This window comes from Macaca thibetana, chromosome 10 (genome assembly GCF_024542745.1).
Source record: "Macaca thibetana thibetana isolate TM-01 chromosome 10, ASM2454274v1, whole genome shotgun sequence".
NCBI lineage: Eukaryota > Metazoa > Chordata > Mammalia > Primates > Cercopithecidae > Macaca > Macaca thibetana.
This window is the reverse complement of record NC_065587.1, coordinates 94,068,403-94,084,633: the sequence shown is the minus strand read 5'-3', so window position 1 is coordinate 94,084,633 and position 16,231 is coordinate 94,068,403. Positions and strand designations below refer to the sequence as shown.

The window sequence follows — 16,231 nt, the reverse complement described above, 5'->3', positions numbered from 1 at the left end:
AGCCTGAGCGACCTGGCATTTGCCCCCTAGGTAGCTCAGTGGCTTTGAGGCCAGGGCCATCCTGGATGAAGCTGTCAGGATGAACTTAGCCCTGTTCTGTTCCTAGACTGTGGTGGCTTTTGAGGGACAGTGTCCACGACTTGTCATGTGTCCAGTTCCTCCGTCTGAGTGGCAGCTAGGTGGAGCTGCCTGCGGCCATGCCCTGGGGATCCCTGAAGGATTAACTGGAAGCTCCGATGAGCCCTGCCCACACATGGTTGGATGGTATTCCTTCCACTGAGGGTCTCCACACTGTTCAGAGTCACCCTCTGCGTCCCTTGCAGTGCTTGGCCGGATACTCTAGTGAGCCCTGAGCTTCCTGTCCCTGCCTGCCGCCCTGCCTCAGGGGGAATAGGTGACTCACACCTCACTAGGCCCTGGGGAGCACCACCAGCATTCATGTCACTGTCCCCTTCAGCATACCCTGGCACCTCAGCGGGCCAGGATGCCAGTCTTTGCACATTGTGCCAGGCGGCTTCGTGTTTCTGTGTTGTGTCAGCAGCCAGATCATTTTTAGGGCCTCCTGGTCCATGGGGCTCCTGTTTCTCGTTTTAGGTAAATCACTACGAAAGGGAAATTGCGGCACTGAAAAGGAACTTTGAGAAGGAGAGGAAGGACATGGAGCAGGCTCGCAGGCGTGAGGTCAGCGTGCTGGAGGGTCAGAAGGCTGACCTGGAGGAGCTCCACAAGAAGTCTCAGGAGGTCATCTGGGGCCTGCAGGAGCAGCTGCAGGACACAGCCCACGACCCCGAGCCTGAGCGGATGGGCCTGGCGCCCTGCTGCACCCAGGCACTGTGTGGCCTGGCCCTGCGGCATCAGAGCCACCTGCGGCAGATCAGGTCCGGCTGGCTTCTTTCGAGATTTCAAGTCTGGGGTTTCTTGCCAAGAACCAAAAGTTGAAATTAGACTTAGGAAACAACTCAGAATTGCTGTGCCTCCTGACTGGGTGGTTTTCCTCTGGGCAGATGGGTGAGTGCCAAAAGAACAGGTCCTGGCACGAGGATTCTGGCTCTAAATTTAAAATATACATTGGAGCATGGGCCGTGAAGCCGTTCACTGTGTAGAAACGGCCCAGTGCTCTGTACCCTCTGCCTCAGCCGTGCCTGGCAGGAGCATCACCTCCCTTGCTCAGAGCTGCCCACTTCTCCAGGGCCAGGCAGGGTAGCATGTGGGGAAATGGGAAAAGGCCTGAAGCCCTGAACAATGGGAAAGATGGCCAGCTGGGGTTAGTGAGAGTCCCAAAAAGGCTCAGGTGTGCAAGCAAGAGAGAAGGCTTACGGAAAGCCTGCACTGGTGTTCTGTGTGTTCTGGTGTGGGCTACATGTGAAGTGACCGCGTCTGTTCTTGTTGGGGGCATGTGAGGTAGGAGAGGAAGTGCCTGGTCATCGCACACAGGCTGCTGCTCAGCTGGCACCCACTGTCCTGTGGAGAGCACTGGCCCCGGCTTAGAAGAGGATGGGCCCTCCCACCACACTGACCGGGCCACCCCCAGCCTGACAGACAGAAAGTCATCTTTCCGGCCGGACACAGGGGCTCACACCTGTAATCCTAGCACTTTGGGAGGCCAAAGCGGGTAAATCGCTTGAGCTCAGGAGTTCAAGACCAGCCTGGCCAACGTGGTGAAACCCTGTCTCTACTAAAAACACAAAAAATTAGCTGAGCATGGTAGCAGGCGCCTGTAATCTCAGCTACTCGGGAGGCTGAAGCAGGAGAATCACTTGAATTTGGGAGGCGGAGGTTGCAGTGAGCTGTGATCTCGCCATTGCACTCCAGCCTGGGCCACAAAGTGAGACTCTTGTCTCAAAAAAAAAAAAGTCATCTTTCCATCCTGTGCCTCCCCAGGCTTTCAGCTATTTCCCCTTAAAGCCAAGAGCGTGTGGTAAGAGACTGGGTCAGAGTCCCTGCTGACCCCAATGGGGACAGAGGGGCAGGCACGAGCAGCCCCCCTCCTCTCAGCATCCAGGCCGTTGTGCACCTGGCCCCCACCCCTAGCTGTCTCTGGCAGCCTGCTCCTGGGGAGCTGCTGTCCCCACTCTGCAGGACTCCCGATCTGCCAATGCTTGGAGGTGGAGCCCCTTCTGACTACTTCCTTGCTCCCCTGCCCTGGCCAGGCATGGACCACATACCCCTCCCGGTGCTGTAGTCTTGCAGGCCCTCACTTCACTTCCACTGGACTCTCCTGCGGGCCGCCAGAGGTCCCAAGGTCCAGCAGCTTTGGGGATTTAGGGGACAGTTTTGGCTCTGGGTCTCCAGCGCGATCCTGTAGAACCCACTGCAGTGTGGGCCATGTCCTATGTTTGCCCTGTCCAGTTGGGAGCTTGTGAGGGCTTAGAACGCGACCTGCATGGCCGAGGGGCTGCAACCGGGTCCTGCTTGGTGGCGGCCATCTTCCATATGAACACTCCACATGGAAAGGGTTCGTGCTTGGGCTTCCGCGTGCAGAACCTCGCCCCGTGGGGCAGATCCTCTTGTGGACTCTTAAGTAGGGCCCAGGGTATAGGTTGAAGCTGGGGCTGAGGGAGGCGAGGAGGGCTAAAGAAAGCCAGCCACAGAGGGAGGAGGTCGCAGCCATTGAAACAGCTGGGCAGACTTTTCAAACCCGAGAGAGGGGCTGGGGGAGGCAGGGCTGTGGTGTGTGAGGATTCTATTTCTGCAGGAGAGAGGCCCAGGCGGAGCTGAGCGGAGAGCTGTTGGGGCTGAGAGCCCTGCCCGCTCGCAGAGACCTGACCTTGGAGCTGGAGGAGCCGCTGCAGGGACCCCTGCCACGCGGGAGCCGGAGGTCGGAGCAGCTGAACTTGGAGAGTGCACTGAACTTGGAGTGTGCGAGCGAGAAGGGCGCCCAGATGTGCGCATCGTTGGCCCTCAAGGAGGAGTTGGAGCTTGCCGGTGGGAAGCGAGTGGACAGGCTCTCCCGGGAAGCAGAGATGCTGGGGGCCCTGCCAAAAGAAGGGCTGGTGGCAGGAAGTGGCCGGGAGGGGGCACGTGGCCTCCTGCCACTGAGCCCGGGCTATGGGGAGCGGCCACTGGCCTGGCTGACCCCAGGCGATGGCGGAGAGTCAGAGGAGGCGGCAGGAGCCGGGTCTCGCTGCAGGCAAGCCCAGGACACAGAAGCCACGAAGAGGCCGGCCCCCGCCCCTGCCCCGGCATCCCACGGGCCTTCAGAGAGGTGGTCACATGTACAGCCCTGTGGGGTGGATGGGGGAACTGTCCCAGAGGAGCTAGAGCTTTTTGGTGTGCCCGTGGGGCTGGAGCAGCCTGGACCCCGGGAGCTGCCTCTGCTGGGAACAGAGGGGGACGCCTCGCAAACCCAGCCACGGATGTGGGAGTCACCCCTGAGCCCGGCCGCTTCGTGCAGGGGACAGGCTGAGAAGCCACAGTCCATTCAGGAAGAGCGAGCGCGAAGCTGGAGCAGGGGCACCCAGGGGCGGGCCGAGGGCGCCCTGGAGTCTGCGTGCCAGGAGCACGGCGTGGAGGTCGCCAGGAGAGGGTCCTTGCCATCCCACCTCCAGCTCGCGGACCCACGGGCTTCCAGGCAGGAGCAGCTTGCCGCCCCGGAAGAGGGAGAGACCAAAACAGCGCTGGAGAGAGAGAAGGATGACATGGAAACCAAACTTCTACATCTGGAAGACGTCGTCCGGGCTCTGGAGAAACATGTAGATTTGAGAGAGAATGACAGGTTTGGCTTCTACTTGTTCTTAAAACTAAGAACTTAAAACCAAAGAAGCAGAACTAACCCACTGACCCCTGTTGCTAATCGTGCTGCATGGTCCTTTCTGCCGACAAGCTCGCAGCCCCTGATGGGGGCTGTGTAGCCCTTCAGCCTGAGTACGAGTTGTGAGCCCAGCCCCGTTCCGGAATCCCACGGTCATCTGGTGCTCTACGATTGCGCAGAGAGAGGGCAGGACGGCCTTTTGGGGCAGCTGTGACTGCCCTGGTGTCCCGCCTTTGGTGTTAGGAAGTTCCTGCTGCCTTTTTTTTTTAAAAAAAAAAAAAACAACAACGGAGTCTTGCATTGTTGCTGGTGCTGGAGTGCAGTGGCGCAATCTCGGCTCACTGCAACCTCCGCTTCCTGGGTTCAAGATATTCTTGTGCTTCAGCCTCCCAGGTAGCTGGGATTACAGGCGCCTGCCACCAAGCCTGGCCTATTTTTGTCCTTGTAGTAGAGAGGGGGTTTCACCATGTTAGCCAGGCTGGCCTCAAAGGTGATCAGCCTTAGCCTCACAAAGTGCTGGGATTACAGGCGTGAGCCACTGCGCACAGCCCTTGCTTCCAAAGCTTTTTCATTGTTCCCAGCAGAAGCTGTATACCCATTAAACAATAACTTTTTGCTAGTATTTTCTTGAGGATTTTAGCATCAATTTTTGCATCATAAGGGATTGGTCTGCAGTTTTCTTTTTTGGTCTGTAGTGTCCTTGCCTGGCTTTGGTATCAAGTAATGCCTCATAGAATGAGTTTGGAAGTGTTGCCTTCTGCTCAGTTCTTGGAAGAGTTTGAGAAGAGGTGGTAGAAGTTCTTCTTTAAGTGGTAGAATTCACCAGTGAAGCCATCAGCTCCTGGGCTTCGTTATGAGGTTTTTTTGTTTTTTGTTTTTTTTAGACAGAGTCTTGCTTTGTGGCCCAGGCTGGAGTGCAGTGGTGCTATCTCAGCTCACTGTAACCTCTGCCTCCCGGGTTCAAGCGATTCTCCAGCCTCAGCCTCCTAAGTAGCTGGGATTATAGGCATGCACCACCAGGAATCAGGAATTTAAAACTTCGTAACAGCTGGGGTGTGGTGGTTCACACCTGTAATCCCAGCACTTTGGGAGGCCGAGGTGGGTAGATCACCTGAGGTCAGAAGTTCGAGACCAGCCTGGCCAACGTGGTGAAACCCCGTCTCTACTAAAAATACAAAAATTAGTGTGGTGGCATGTGCCTGTAATCCCAGCTACTTGGGAGGTTGAGGCCGGAGAATCGCTTGAACCTGGGAGGCGGAGGTTGCAGTGAGCCGAGATCGCACCACTGCACTCCAGCCTGGGCAACAAGAGCGAAACTCTGTCTCCAAAAACAAAAAACAAAAATTAGCTGGGCATGGTGGCATATGCTTGTAGTCTCAGCTACTCAGGAAGCTGAGGCAGGAGAATTGCTTGAACCTAAGAGGCAGAGGTTTCAGTAAGCCAAGATCACACCACTGCACTCCAGCCTGGGTGACAGAGCGAGATTCCATCTCAGAAAAAAGAAGTTCCTTTAGTGAAACTCTGTTTGTAGTAAATTTCCTGTTTTTGCTTATCTGAAAAGTGTCTTAAATGTTCTTTCATTTTTGTAAGACAGTATTTTTAGGGACACAAATCTAGATTAGCCATTAAAGGGCCGCCTTTCTACCCTTGGAATGTCTTCTCTCGGTGTCAGAGACCTGGTTGCTGATGCTGCGTGAAAGGCCCTTGATCCATCTGCTCTTCATTCCACGGACTTGGTGGCTTAACAAGGCACAAAAGCGCAATGTTATAGTTTTGGAGGTTGGAAGAGGAAAGGGTCTCCTTGGGCTAGGAGTGAAGTGCTGGCAGGGCTGCGGGGCCATCCAGAGGCCCCGAAGGGAGCTGCCTGCCTCGCCTTCTCCAGCGGCCTTGGCTTGAGGCATCCTTCCATCCTGGAAGCCAGCCCTGGGTGACCGAGTCCTCCTCACATCACCTCACTCCAACACTGACTCTTCTGCCTCCGCTTTCTACCTCTAAGGACCCTCGTGATTATGTTGGGTTCCTCTGGAGAATCCAGAGTAATCTACAGTCAGAGAATGAGCAGCCTTCATTCCCCCTGCTGTGTAATGTCACATAGTCTCCGTTAGAGGCCAGTATTGTGCCATCCACAGTAGGTATCTGACTTTTGTGCTCTGGCTACTTCTGAGACCTTTATCTTTAGTGGTTTTTCTTTGCTGTGCATTTCTAACTTTATTTTTTATTTATTTATTTTTATTTTATTTATTTATTTGTTTATTTGAGATGAAGTCTCACTCTGTTGCCCAGGCTGGAGTGCAGTGGTACAATCTCAGCTCACTGCAACCTTTGCGTCCTGAGTTCAAGCAATTCTCCTGCATCAGCCTCCCAAGTAGCTGGGATTACCGGTGCCCACCACCATGCCCAGCTGATTTTGTGTGTGTGTGTGTGTGTGTGTGTGTATTTTTACTACAGACAGGGTTTCACCATGTTGGCCAGGCTGGTCTTGAACTCCTGGCCTCTAGTGATTTGCCTGCCTCATCTTCCCAAAGTACTGGAATTACATAAGGCCTGAGCCACCATGCCTGGCCACTTTTTGTTTATTTTATTTTATTTATTTATTTATTAATTTATTAATTATAGAGATAGAGTCTCACTATTTTGCCCAGACTGGTCTCAAACTCCTGGCCTCAAGCGATCCTCTGGCCTCAGCCTCCCAAAGTGGATCCTCCTTGAGATTACAGGTGTGAGCCACCGTGTCCAGCCTCTTTTTAACTTTTTATTAAAGTGTGATACACATAAGAAAAGGCATATATATGTACAATTAGGAGAACTGTCAACAAATTGAACACATGTGTGTTACCAGCGCCCAGAACAAGAGATGGAATTCACCAGAGTCCCCAGGGGTAACCACTTGTTAACAGCATAGATTCAGTTTGCTTGTGTTTTTACTTTACGGAGAGGAATCATGAAGCGTGTACTCTTCTGTGTCTGACTTTCTTGGCTCAACCTGGTTGTGCGATTCACCTGTGTTGCTGCTGTAGTTCATACATTTGCATTGCTATATGGTATTCTGTTGTGTGAACATACCACAGTTTATTATTTTCTCCTGTTGATGGGCATTTGGGTAGTTCCTAGTTTTTGGCTCTCACAAATGGAACGGCACTGAACGTTCTTGCATGTGTCTTTTGGAGCATTATGTTAGGCCGTACCTAGAAATGGGATTGTTGTATTGTGGGTATAGGCGTAGTTTTCTTTTTGTTCATTCTACTTGGAAAATATTGTCCCAGCCAGGCACGGTGGTTCACACCTATAATCCCAGGACTTTGGGAACCCAGGAGTTCAAGATCAGTCTGGGCAACGTAAGGAGACTGTTTCTACAGAAACTTAAGAAAAATTAGTCACACATTGTGGCACGCACCTGTGGTCCCAGCTATTTGGGAGGCTAGATGGGAGGATCACTTGAGCCTGGGAGGTTGAAGCTGCAGTGAGCTGAGATTGCACCACTGCGCTCCAGCCTGGGTGGCAGAGCAAAAGAAAAAAAAAGAAAAGAAATATTTTCTCTGTTGAATGTATGGATTGCATTGGTATCTCATGAAAACCTCTCAGCCATCACTATTAAAATATTGCCTCTCTGGAGGTTGTGGTGAGCCAAGATTGCACCACTGCACTCCAGCCTGGGCAACAAGAGCAAAACTCTGTCTCAAAATATATATATATATATGTGTGTGTGTGTATATATATGTGTGTGTGTGTATATATATGTGTGTGTGTGTATATATGTGTGTGTGTGTATATATGTGTGTGTGTGTATATATATATAGCCTTTCCTCCCACTATTTTCTTCAATTAGATACATGAATGTTAGAGCATTTCACTTTATTTCTCAGCCTCTCTTTTATATTTTCCGTCTTCTGTCTGTATCACATTTGGGATATTTTTTACATACCTCTGTGTTCCAGGTCAGTATCTCTTTCTTTCAGCTCTGTGTAATCTGCTATTTAACCCATTCCATGAGTTTTTATTTTGACACTGACTTTTTGTTCATTTCTAAAAATTCTGTTTGGTCCTATCTGATCATTGTCAATAGTTTCTTGTTGCTTGTTCATTGTTTGTTTCCATCTTTTATTTATGTAAACATTTCATAACACTTATTTTTAGTTTGTGTCTAATAATTCCAATACCTGCAGTTTCTAGGGGATTGAATTCTGGCTTCTGGCTTCTGCTGTCCTTTATGGGTGGCTTTGCTCCATGTATGTTATGGTGATCTTTGATTGTGAGCTCATATTTGCTTGATGTTAATCTCTGGGAATGTGAAGAGCCTTATATGGGATGCTATTGCTTTTGCAGAGAAGTGGGAGGCTGCTAATCTGGAACCATCTGAACCTCCTTGCAGGGCCCTGGCTGGTGCAGGTGTCCACAATGCAGCTTCTCCATTCTGCTGATAGTAGTGCTGACATAGGCATTGGTTGCAGGGTCCCCACAGCTTTGTATTGCATAATGCTCACCGCGTTGGTTTCAGCTTCCAGGATTTTGTTGCAGGTTACCTTTTCTTTTCATGAGGAGAGTCACAGAGGTTACGATCAGCTTTGCGCAGGATCTAGTTGTTTGGCCGTCGTGTAGGGGATGGGGTGGGGCACCCCTCAGCTTTCAGCTTTGCATCAACTTGTTCTCTATTCTGGAGCCAGAGTGATAGTTTAAAAACACAGAACTCTCCTGCTTGAAACCTTTTGCTGCTTTTAATTCCAGTGACTTCTATTTACTTTTGTCTTTAGTTCCTCATGAGATAAAATGAAGGCATATGAAGAAGAACTTATGTTTACTATTATAAGCATAATACATAAAGCGGGCTAGGCATGGTGGCTCACATCTGTGATCCCAGCACTTTGGGAGGCTGAGGTGAGAGGAATTCAAGACCAGCCTGGGCAACATATCGAGACCCCATCTCAACCACAACAAAAATTATCCAGGTGTGGTGACGCATGCCTACCGTAGTCCCAGCTCCTGGGCCCAGGAGTTCAAGGCTGCAGTGAGCCATGATTGTGCCACTGTACTGCAGCCTGGGTGACAGAATGAGATCCCATCTCAAAGAAAAAAAAAAATACATGAAGTGAACATGGTGAGATCATGTGGCTTTCAGTATTTTCAGACTGAAAAAATAAGAAGCTAGTACCATATAGAGACCTATTTGGGGAATAAACGTTAGCCTTACCAGTCAGTATTAAGAATGCATTCTCTGGGTTGCAAGTAGGGGTCTTAAGCTACTTCACTGGTGATCTTTTTTTTTTTTTTTTTTTTAAAGACAGGGTCTCACTGTGTTGCCCAGGAGGGTCTCAAACTCCTGGACTCAAGCAGTCTTCCTGCCTCAACCTCCCCAGTAGCTGGGATTACAGATGCATGATGCCACACCTGGCTCCCATTAGTGATCTTCACTGGTAAATTGCCATCTTCCTCTGTCAAATCAATGGCATTACCCAAGCAGGGACTCTCTGAGTTGTCAGAGAACAAAGACGGCCCCAGGCAGACTTGGTTCCCGTAGCGGCTGTCTATCCCTGCCTTTTCCCACTTTGAGATTCACCTAGCAAAGGTTTCCCGTATATCTTGGCCTTCTGATTCCTGGGTTTCTTAGCTCCACGCTGGGTTCACTGCCAGGGATGAGTACCCTGCAGTACCTGAGAACTCACACCCAGCACTGGCACCCAGGACACACATGTGTTTGGTGAGAGGCCACAGATGCAGGAGCAGGTCAGCTATAAACTCAGCATAAGCAAAACCCAAGGTTCTGAGTGCATTTGTGACTTGACAGCGTGGCAGTTTAGAAGCTAAGAGAGCTTGGTTTTCTGTGGCTTGGCTCATGGGAGATCCAAGACCTTAACACCTGGTACAGGAAGAGGGAAAGGAAGGGTGTCTGGCGCCACCTCCAGGGACGGGGAGATGGCGACGCACAGTTCTCAGGACTCCCTGCTGCAGAGCCAGTCTCCGCGACCGCATGTGGCTTCCCAGGTGCTCACCGGTCTTTCCTCAATTTTAACGCAGACTGGAGTTCCATAGACTTTCCGAAGAAAACGCTTTGTTGAAAAACGACCTGGGAAGGGTTCGGCAAGAGCTTGAAGCTGCAGAAAGCACTCACAATGCACAGAGGTAAGGGCCACGCCCCCACCCAGACCTTCTGGGGGTGCGTTTTGCCCTCCATAGAGTGACCTTATGCAGTCTCCATATAGACCATGGGAAGTGTTCTCAGATTAGCCCTGCATTCCGGAAAACCCTAAACTGTGAGCCTTGTTAACTTCTGAACGACTCGGCAGATGTGGGAGGCTCTGGGCTCCTTCCTCGTGTGGGCGGCACCTGAACACCCCAGCTCCTTGGTGTGGGAAGTGGGGCAGGGCGCCCGCAGCATGGTCGGGACTGCGAGCAGAGCCCCAGCACCAGCACGGGCGCTGCTCACCACACGGAGATGCTCCACGTCGCACTTAGGGATTGGGGGAGGCCACAACAGTGTCTGTAGGGGTCAGAGGTGCTCCTAGGCTCCTCTCCTGATAACAGTTTCAGCTCTGCCTTCCTCGGAGGGTCATTGCTGGTTTATCAATTTCAGTGAACAAGAGCTGGGGGAGGGGACGTGTGTGGGGAGGGTCAGGAACCTGAGCACTGAGGCAAGAGAGGATGGGGGTGGGGGTACCAGTGAGAGTCAGGGGACAGGGCAGGGGGGCGCCCACCAGTGAGAGTCGGGGGACAGGGCAGGGGGTGGCCACTAGTGAGAATCAGTCAGGAGACAGGGTAGGGGGGCGCCCACCAGTGAGAGTCAGTCAGGGGACACGGTAGGGGGGCACCCACCAGTGAGAGTCAGTCAGGGGACAGGGCAGGGGGGCGCCCACCAGTGAGAGTCAGTCAGGGGACAGGGCAGGGGGCGCCCGCCAGTGAGAGTCAGTCGGGACAGGGCAGGGGGCACCCGCCAGTGAGAGTCAGGGGACAGGGCAGGGGGCGCCCGCCAGTGAGAGTCGGGACAGGGCAGGGGGCGCCCACCAGTGAGAGTCAGGGGACAGGGCAGGGGGCGCCCACCAGTGAGAGTCGGGACAGGGCAGGGGGCGCCCACCAGTGAGAGTCGGGACAGGGCAGGGGGCACCCACCAGTGAGAGTCAGGGGACAGGGCAGGGGGCGCCCACCAGTGAGAATCAGTCAGGGGACAGGGTAGGGGGGCACCCACCAGTGAGAATCAGTCAGGGGACAGGGTAGGGGGGCGCCCACCAGTGAGAGTCGGGGACAGGGCAAGGGGGCGCCCACCAGTGAGAGTCGGGACAGGGAAGGGGGCGCCCACCAGTGAGAGTCGGGACAGGGCAGGGGGGCGCCCACCAGTGAGAGTCAGGGGACAGGGCAGGGGGCGCCCACCAGTGAGAATCAGTCAGGGGACAGGGTAGGGGGGGGCCCACCAGTGAGAGTCAGGGGACAGGGTAGGGGGGCGCCCGCCAGTGAGAGTCAGTCAGGGGACAGGGCAAGGGGGCGCCCGCCAGTGAGAGTCAGGGGTTACAGGGCAGGGACGCCACCAGTGAGAGTTGGGGGACCGGATGGGGGGCACCCATCAGTGAGAGTCGAGGGACTGAGCAGGGAGGCGCCCATCAGTGAGAGTCAGCGGGACAGGGCAGGGGGGCGCCCACCAGTGAGAATCAGGGGACAGGGCAGGGGGGCGCCCACCAGTGAGAGTCAGTCAGGGGACAGGGCAAGGGGGTGCCCGCCAGGGAAAGTCAGGGGACAGGGCAAGGGGGTGCCCGCCAGTGAGAGTCAGGGGTTACAGGGCAGGGAGGCCACCAGTGAGAGTTGGGGGACCGGACGGGGGGTACCCATCAGTGAGAGTCGAGGGATTGAGCAGGGAGGCGCCCGTCAGAGTCAGCGGGACAGAGCAGGGGGCATTCATCAGCGAGAGTCAGGGGACACAGCAGGAGTGTCCCCTCAGTGCAGCTGGGGAAGGGCTGGGACTGAAGAGAATGTGTGTTCTGGAGAGAGTGGCTTTCTGCTGTCACTACTGTAGCCATATCCAAGGACAACTGTTTGGCCTTTTTTTCCCCAAGTATGCATCTCAAGGTGAGCTTAGCTCTCATAGACAGTAATTCTGAAATGACAGAATTGCCGCGGTGATTAAAGTAGCGAGTCCCAAGCAGGTACCCAAGGATTGCCCTTCCATGACAGCACTTCTGAAATCTCAAAGCTTGTTTTCCTTTAGAAACCGTTTTTTCTCTGGGTTTCCTGAGTCTGTCAGGACCCCGCTGATGGCATGCCTCCGGAGATGCCAGGCTGTTTCAGTCTCTGTTCACTCTGCTGAGTGTGAACTGTTACATGTTTTACAAAAGAAATATTCACGTATTTGATTGAGGAATGTCATGCAGGGTTTGCGTTCTTACAATGCTGGCAGTGTAGATTACTAGAGGCTCTCTAGTAATCTGACAGTTTCACGTTCCTAAAGTCTTCGTGGTTTGGGATAAACCACGGAGGACGGGGTCGTCGTCATCATTAGCAGCGGTAACAGCAGGGACCAAGAGGGGTTGGAGAATGCCAGGGGCAGGTGTGGGCGTCTGTACTGTGGCTGCAAACCCGCATGCTGCTCTTACCCTGGGTGCTGACCAGGAAAGAAGGCACTGGTTGGTCACAAGTGGTATCACTGTTAATTGTGCTTCTTCAACAGGAAGGAAATTGAGGTTTTAAAGAAAGACAAGGAAAAGGCCTGCTCTGAGATGGAGGTGCTCACCAGACAGGTGATGTATCGATGCCTGGCATGGAGCTCATGCCACCCTTCTTTTTTTTTTATTATTTTGAAAGCGTTTTAAACTTACAAAAGGAAGTGGAGAACATTCTTCTAAAAGACTTGAGAGTGAGTTGCTGACCGGCCCCCAGGCGTCATCGAAGTCAGGAACTGAGTGTGGCTGTGAAGACCCCTGCCTCAGTCAGATCTGCTGGTGGTCCCAAGGATGTTCAGAATCATGTGGCACGCAGTAGTTGGGACCACAGGCATCCCCTGCAGGGTCTCTTTGGTGTTTTGATCTAGAAACTGTGAGCAGCTTCTCACAGACACCGGCAGGCAGGCACTGTCTGTGTTGTGAGTGCCTGAGGCTCTGCACTGGCCCGAGGCCCAGCTGCTTGTGCAGATGACCCACCTGGGGAGCCGCACGCCAGCATGCTGAGCTCATGTTTTGTATTTTTAGTAGAGACGGGGTCTCATTATGTTGCCAAGGCTGCTCTCAAACTCCTGGCCTCAAGCAGTCCTCCAGCTTCGGCCTCCCAAAGTGCTGGGGTTATAGGTGTCAAACACTGTGCCTGGACACTCCCCAAAGTTTGTTTTTTTTTTTTTTTTTTTTTTTTTTTCGTTTTTTCGAGACTCATTATCACTCTGTCACCCAGGCTAGAGTACAGTGGTGCGATCTTGGCTCACTGCAACCTCCACCTCCCAGGTTCAAGCAATTCTTCTGCCTCAGCCTCCTGGGTAGCTGGGATTGCAGGCATGTACCACCATGCCTGGCTAATTTTTATATTATTAGTAGAGACAGGGTTTCACCACGTTGGCCAGGGTGGTCTTGAACTCCTGACCTCAAGCTATCCGCCGGCCTCGGCCTCCCAAATTGCTGGGATTACAGGTGTGAGCCAGTGTACCCTGCTTACCCCAAAAATTTTATCATGAAAAACTTTAAACACAGGAAAGTTGAAACAATATACAGTGATCATCCATATACCAACCTACCACAACATTAATGCAACTGTTATCAACATTGCCGCGTGCACTTTAGTTCTGTTCATATCTATGTATTTCACTTGTGTGTGTGTGTGTGTGTGTGTGTGTTCTGAACCATTTGAAGATAAGTTGTAGGCTGGGTGCAGTGCCTCATACCTATAATCCCTGCATTTTGGGAGGCTAAGGTGGGCAGATCACTTGAGCCCAGGAGTTCAAGACCAGCCTGGGCAACATGACAAAACCCCATCTCCCCACAAAAAAAGAAAAATGAGCTGTGTGTGCTGGCATGTACCTATAGTCCCAGCTACTTGGGAGGCTGAGGTGGGAGGATGGCTTAAGCCTGGGAGGTTGAGGCTACAGTGAGCGGAGATCATACCACTGCACTCCAGCCTGAGTGACAGAGTGAGACCCTGTCTCTAATAATAATAAAAATAGAAAATAAGTTCCAAATGTCATGATACTCCACTCCTCAATATTTCAACAGGCATCTCTTAAAAGGAAGTGCATCTCCTGCCTTGCCACGTTGAAGGAATGCTATAGCAGTAGTTACCTCATATCAGTATTCAGACCATATTCTCATTTCTCCAGTTATTAAAAAGTGTCCTGTACAGTAAGTTTTCTGACAGTAGGATGCAGCTGGGGGTGCCACGTTGTGTGTAACTGTGCCTCTGTTCAGCCGTGTTTAGCTGTCAGATCAACTTATTGGCATAAACCAGCCACTTGAGTGCATTCATGGCACCTGTGGGTCAGGCATTCAGACAAACAGCCTGCATAGCCGTCCCTACTCTGTGATGCGGGGGCCTCAGCTGGGAAAGCTGGACAGCTGGGGTTACCTAATGGCCAGGGCTAGAGTCATCTGGGGACCCCTTCTGCTCATGTCTGTCTGGGGCCTCCCCTCATGGGGCTGGACCTGGAGGGAGTGTCATGGGGGTGTCAGGGAGCTAGTGTTCCAGGGCAGCTGGTGGGAGGCACGGCTCCCAGGCCCTCCTCGGAAGTCACTCCACGTTATTCCCACTGAGTCCCTGGAGCTGCGGAGAGGCTTCTCTGCTGGGTAAGTGTTCAGGTCACATTGCAGAAGAGGACGTGGGATGGGAGAAGCTGCTGGAGGCTTCTTTGGACAACACATGCCCTGCAGGGTCGCTCTGGTGTTTTGATCTGGAAGACCTGTTTTTCCCCATGACACTGGCTTTTGGAAGAGCCCAGGTAGTGGTCCCATGGGCCATCCCACGTTCTGGATCTGTCCAGTTGTTTTCTGAGAGTGTAGGCTACTCTGGTCGTATGTCACTTGTCTGTCTTGTAAACTGGAAATTAGGCCTAAAGGCTGGAGCAGATGCAGAGTGAACATATTTGACACAGATGTCATTTGTTTTAACACACGGCCAGGAGACAACTGCTGACATCTCATGCTGGCTTCTGCAGTGAGAGCCAGATGAGTGCAAGTTCGAAGTTAAGAGGTGGCCAGCGTGAACGCCACCAGGAGCAGATAGCATCTCTGCCTCCTGATGCAGCTCCCTGCACAGTGTCTGCCCAGGAACTTGTCACCCGAGTCACAAGGAAGCACCAGACAAACCCCAAATGGGAGGGGATGGAACTGTATTTGTCAAAAACTGTCAAAGTTATGAGAGACAGAGGCTGAGGAGACATTGCACATTTGAGGAGGCTGAAACAACAGGACAGGGCCCGGCTGATCTTGTGCCCGGAAGGATGCTGCCAGGCTCGTTGACAAAATGAAGTGTGGGGACATGGAAGCCACTGTCCTGAAGCAGTAGCTGCACAGTAGCCGTGTGACAGCTGCTGTCCCCGGGAGGCAGGCAGCTGTGGAGGAGGGAAGACATGTGTGCGCCTGTGTGTGTAGGGGGGCAAAGCAGATTCTGGGGGGTGTTGTTGGCTAGGAGCCGGGATGGAAGGCAGGTGGGTTTCCGTGGTCATGTTCTAGTCTTGCAACTGTTCAAGTCTGAAATTATTTCCAAATGAAGAGTTTTTTGTGTGTGTGTTTGTTTTGAGATGGAATGTTGTTCTGTCACTCTGGCTGGAGTACAGTGGTGTAATGTCAGCTCACTGCAACCTCTGCCTCCCAGGTTCAACCGATTCTCCTGCCTCAACCTCCCAAGTAGTTGGGATTACAGGTGTGCGCTACCAAGCCCGGCTAATTTTTGTATTTTTGGTGGAGATGGGGTTTCGCCATGTTGGCCAGGCTTGTCTCAAACTCCTGACCTCAGGTTATCCTTCCACTTCGGCCTCCCAAAGCACTGGGATTACAGGCATGAGCCACCACACCCAGCCACCAAATGAAGAGTTTAAATGTTAAAGGTGAATAGAAGAAAATCCACTTTGTGTTTATCTCAAGAACTGAAGGAAGATTCCATTTCTACTCATGAAATCAAGGCTGTCTTTAGAGGGCAAGGTGAATGTGTGTCAGTATTAAAACAGTTCTAATTTTCACAATAAAATGTAATAGAACACGTGAGCTCTATACCAGACATAACTGCCACATGCTTATGTTGTGGTGGAAGCTTCTCTTAACTTCAGGCTCGAGGTTCTAGGGAAGGGATGAGGTGAGGTTAATTTGCAAGGAATTGCATGAGAAAAATTCGTGGACTCCCTAATCTTTTTTTTTTTTTTTTTTGAGACGGAGTCTCGCTCTGTCGCCCAGGCTGGAGTGCAGTGGCCGGATCTCAGCTCACTGCAAGCTCCGCCTCCCAGGTTTACGCCATTCTCCTGCCTCAGCCTCCGAGTAGCTGGGATTACAGGCGCCCGCCACCTCGCCCGGCTAGTTTTTTTGTATTTTTTAATAG

The 16,231-nt window shown here is 52.3% G+C and overlaps 1 protein-coding gene across 1 annotated transcript in view; it reads left to right on the top strand.

The window, feature by feature from the left end:
• NINL (ninein like) overlaps window positions 1–16,231 on the top strand; it is an 83,065-nt gene that overhangs the window by 56,813 nt on the left and 10,021 nt on the right. Inside the window, exons 16-19 of the mRNA XM_050745539.1 lie at window positions 595–878; window positions 2,696–3,715; window positions 9,761–9,865; window positions 12,396–12,465. Coding sequence (XP_050601496.1) covers window positions 595–878; window positions 2,696–3,715; window positions 9,761–9,865; window positions 12,396–12,465 — 1,479 coding nt within the window. The remainder of the gene's footprint in view (window positions 1–594; window positions 879–2,695; window positions 3,716–9,760; window positions 9,866–12,395; window positions 12,466–16,231) is intronic.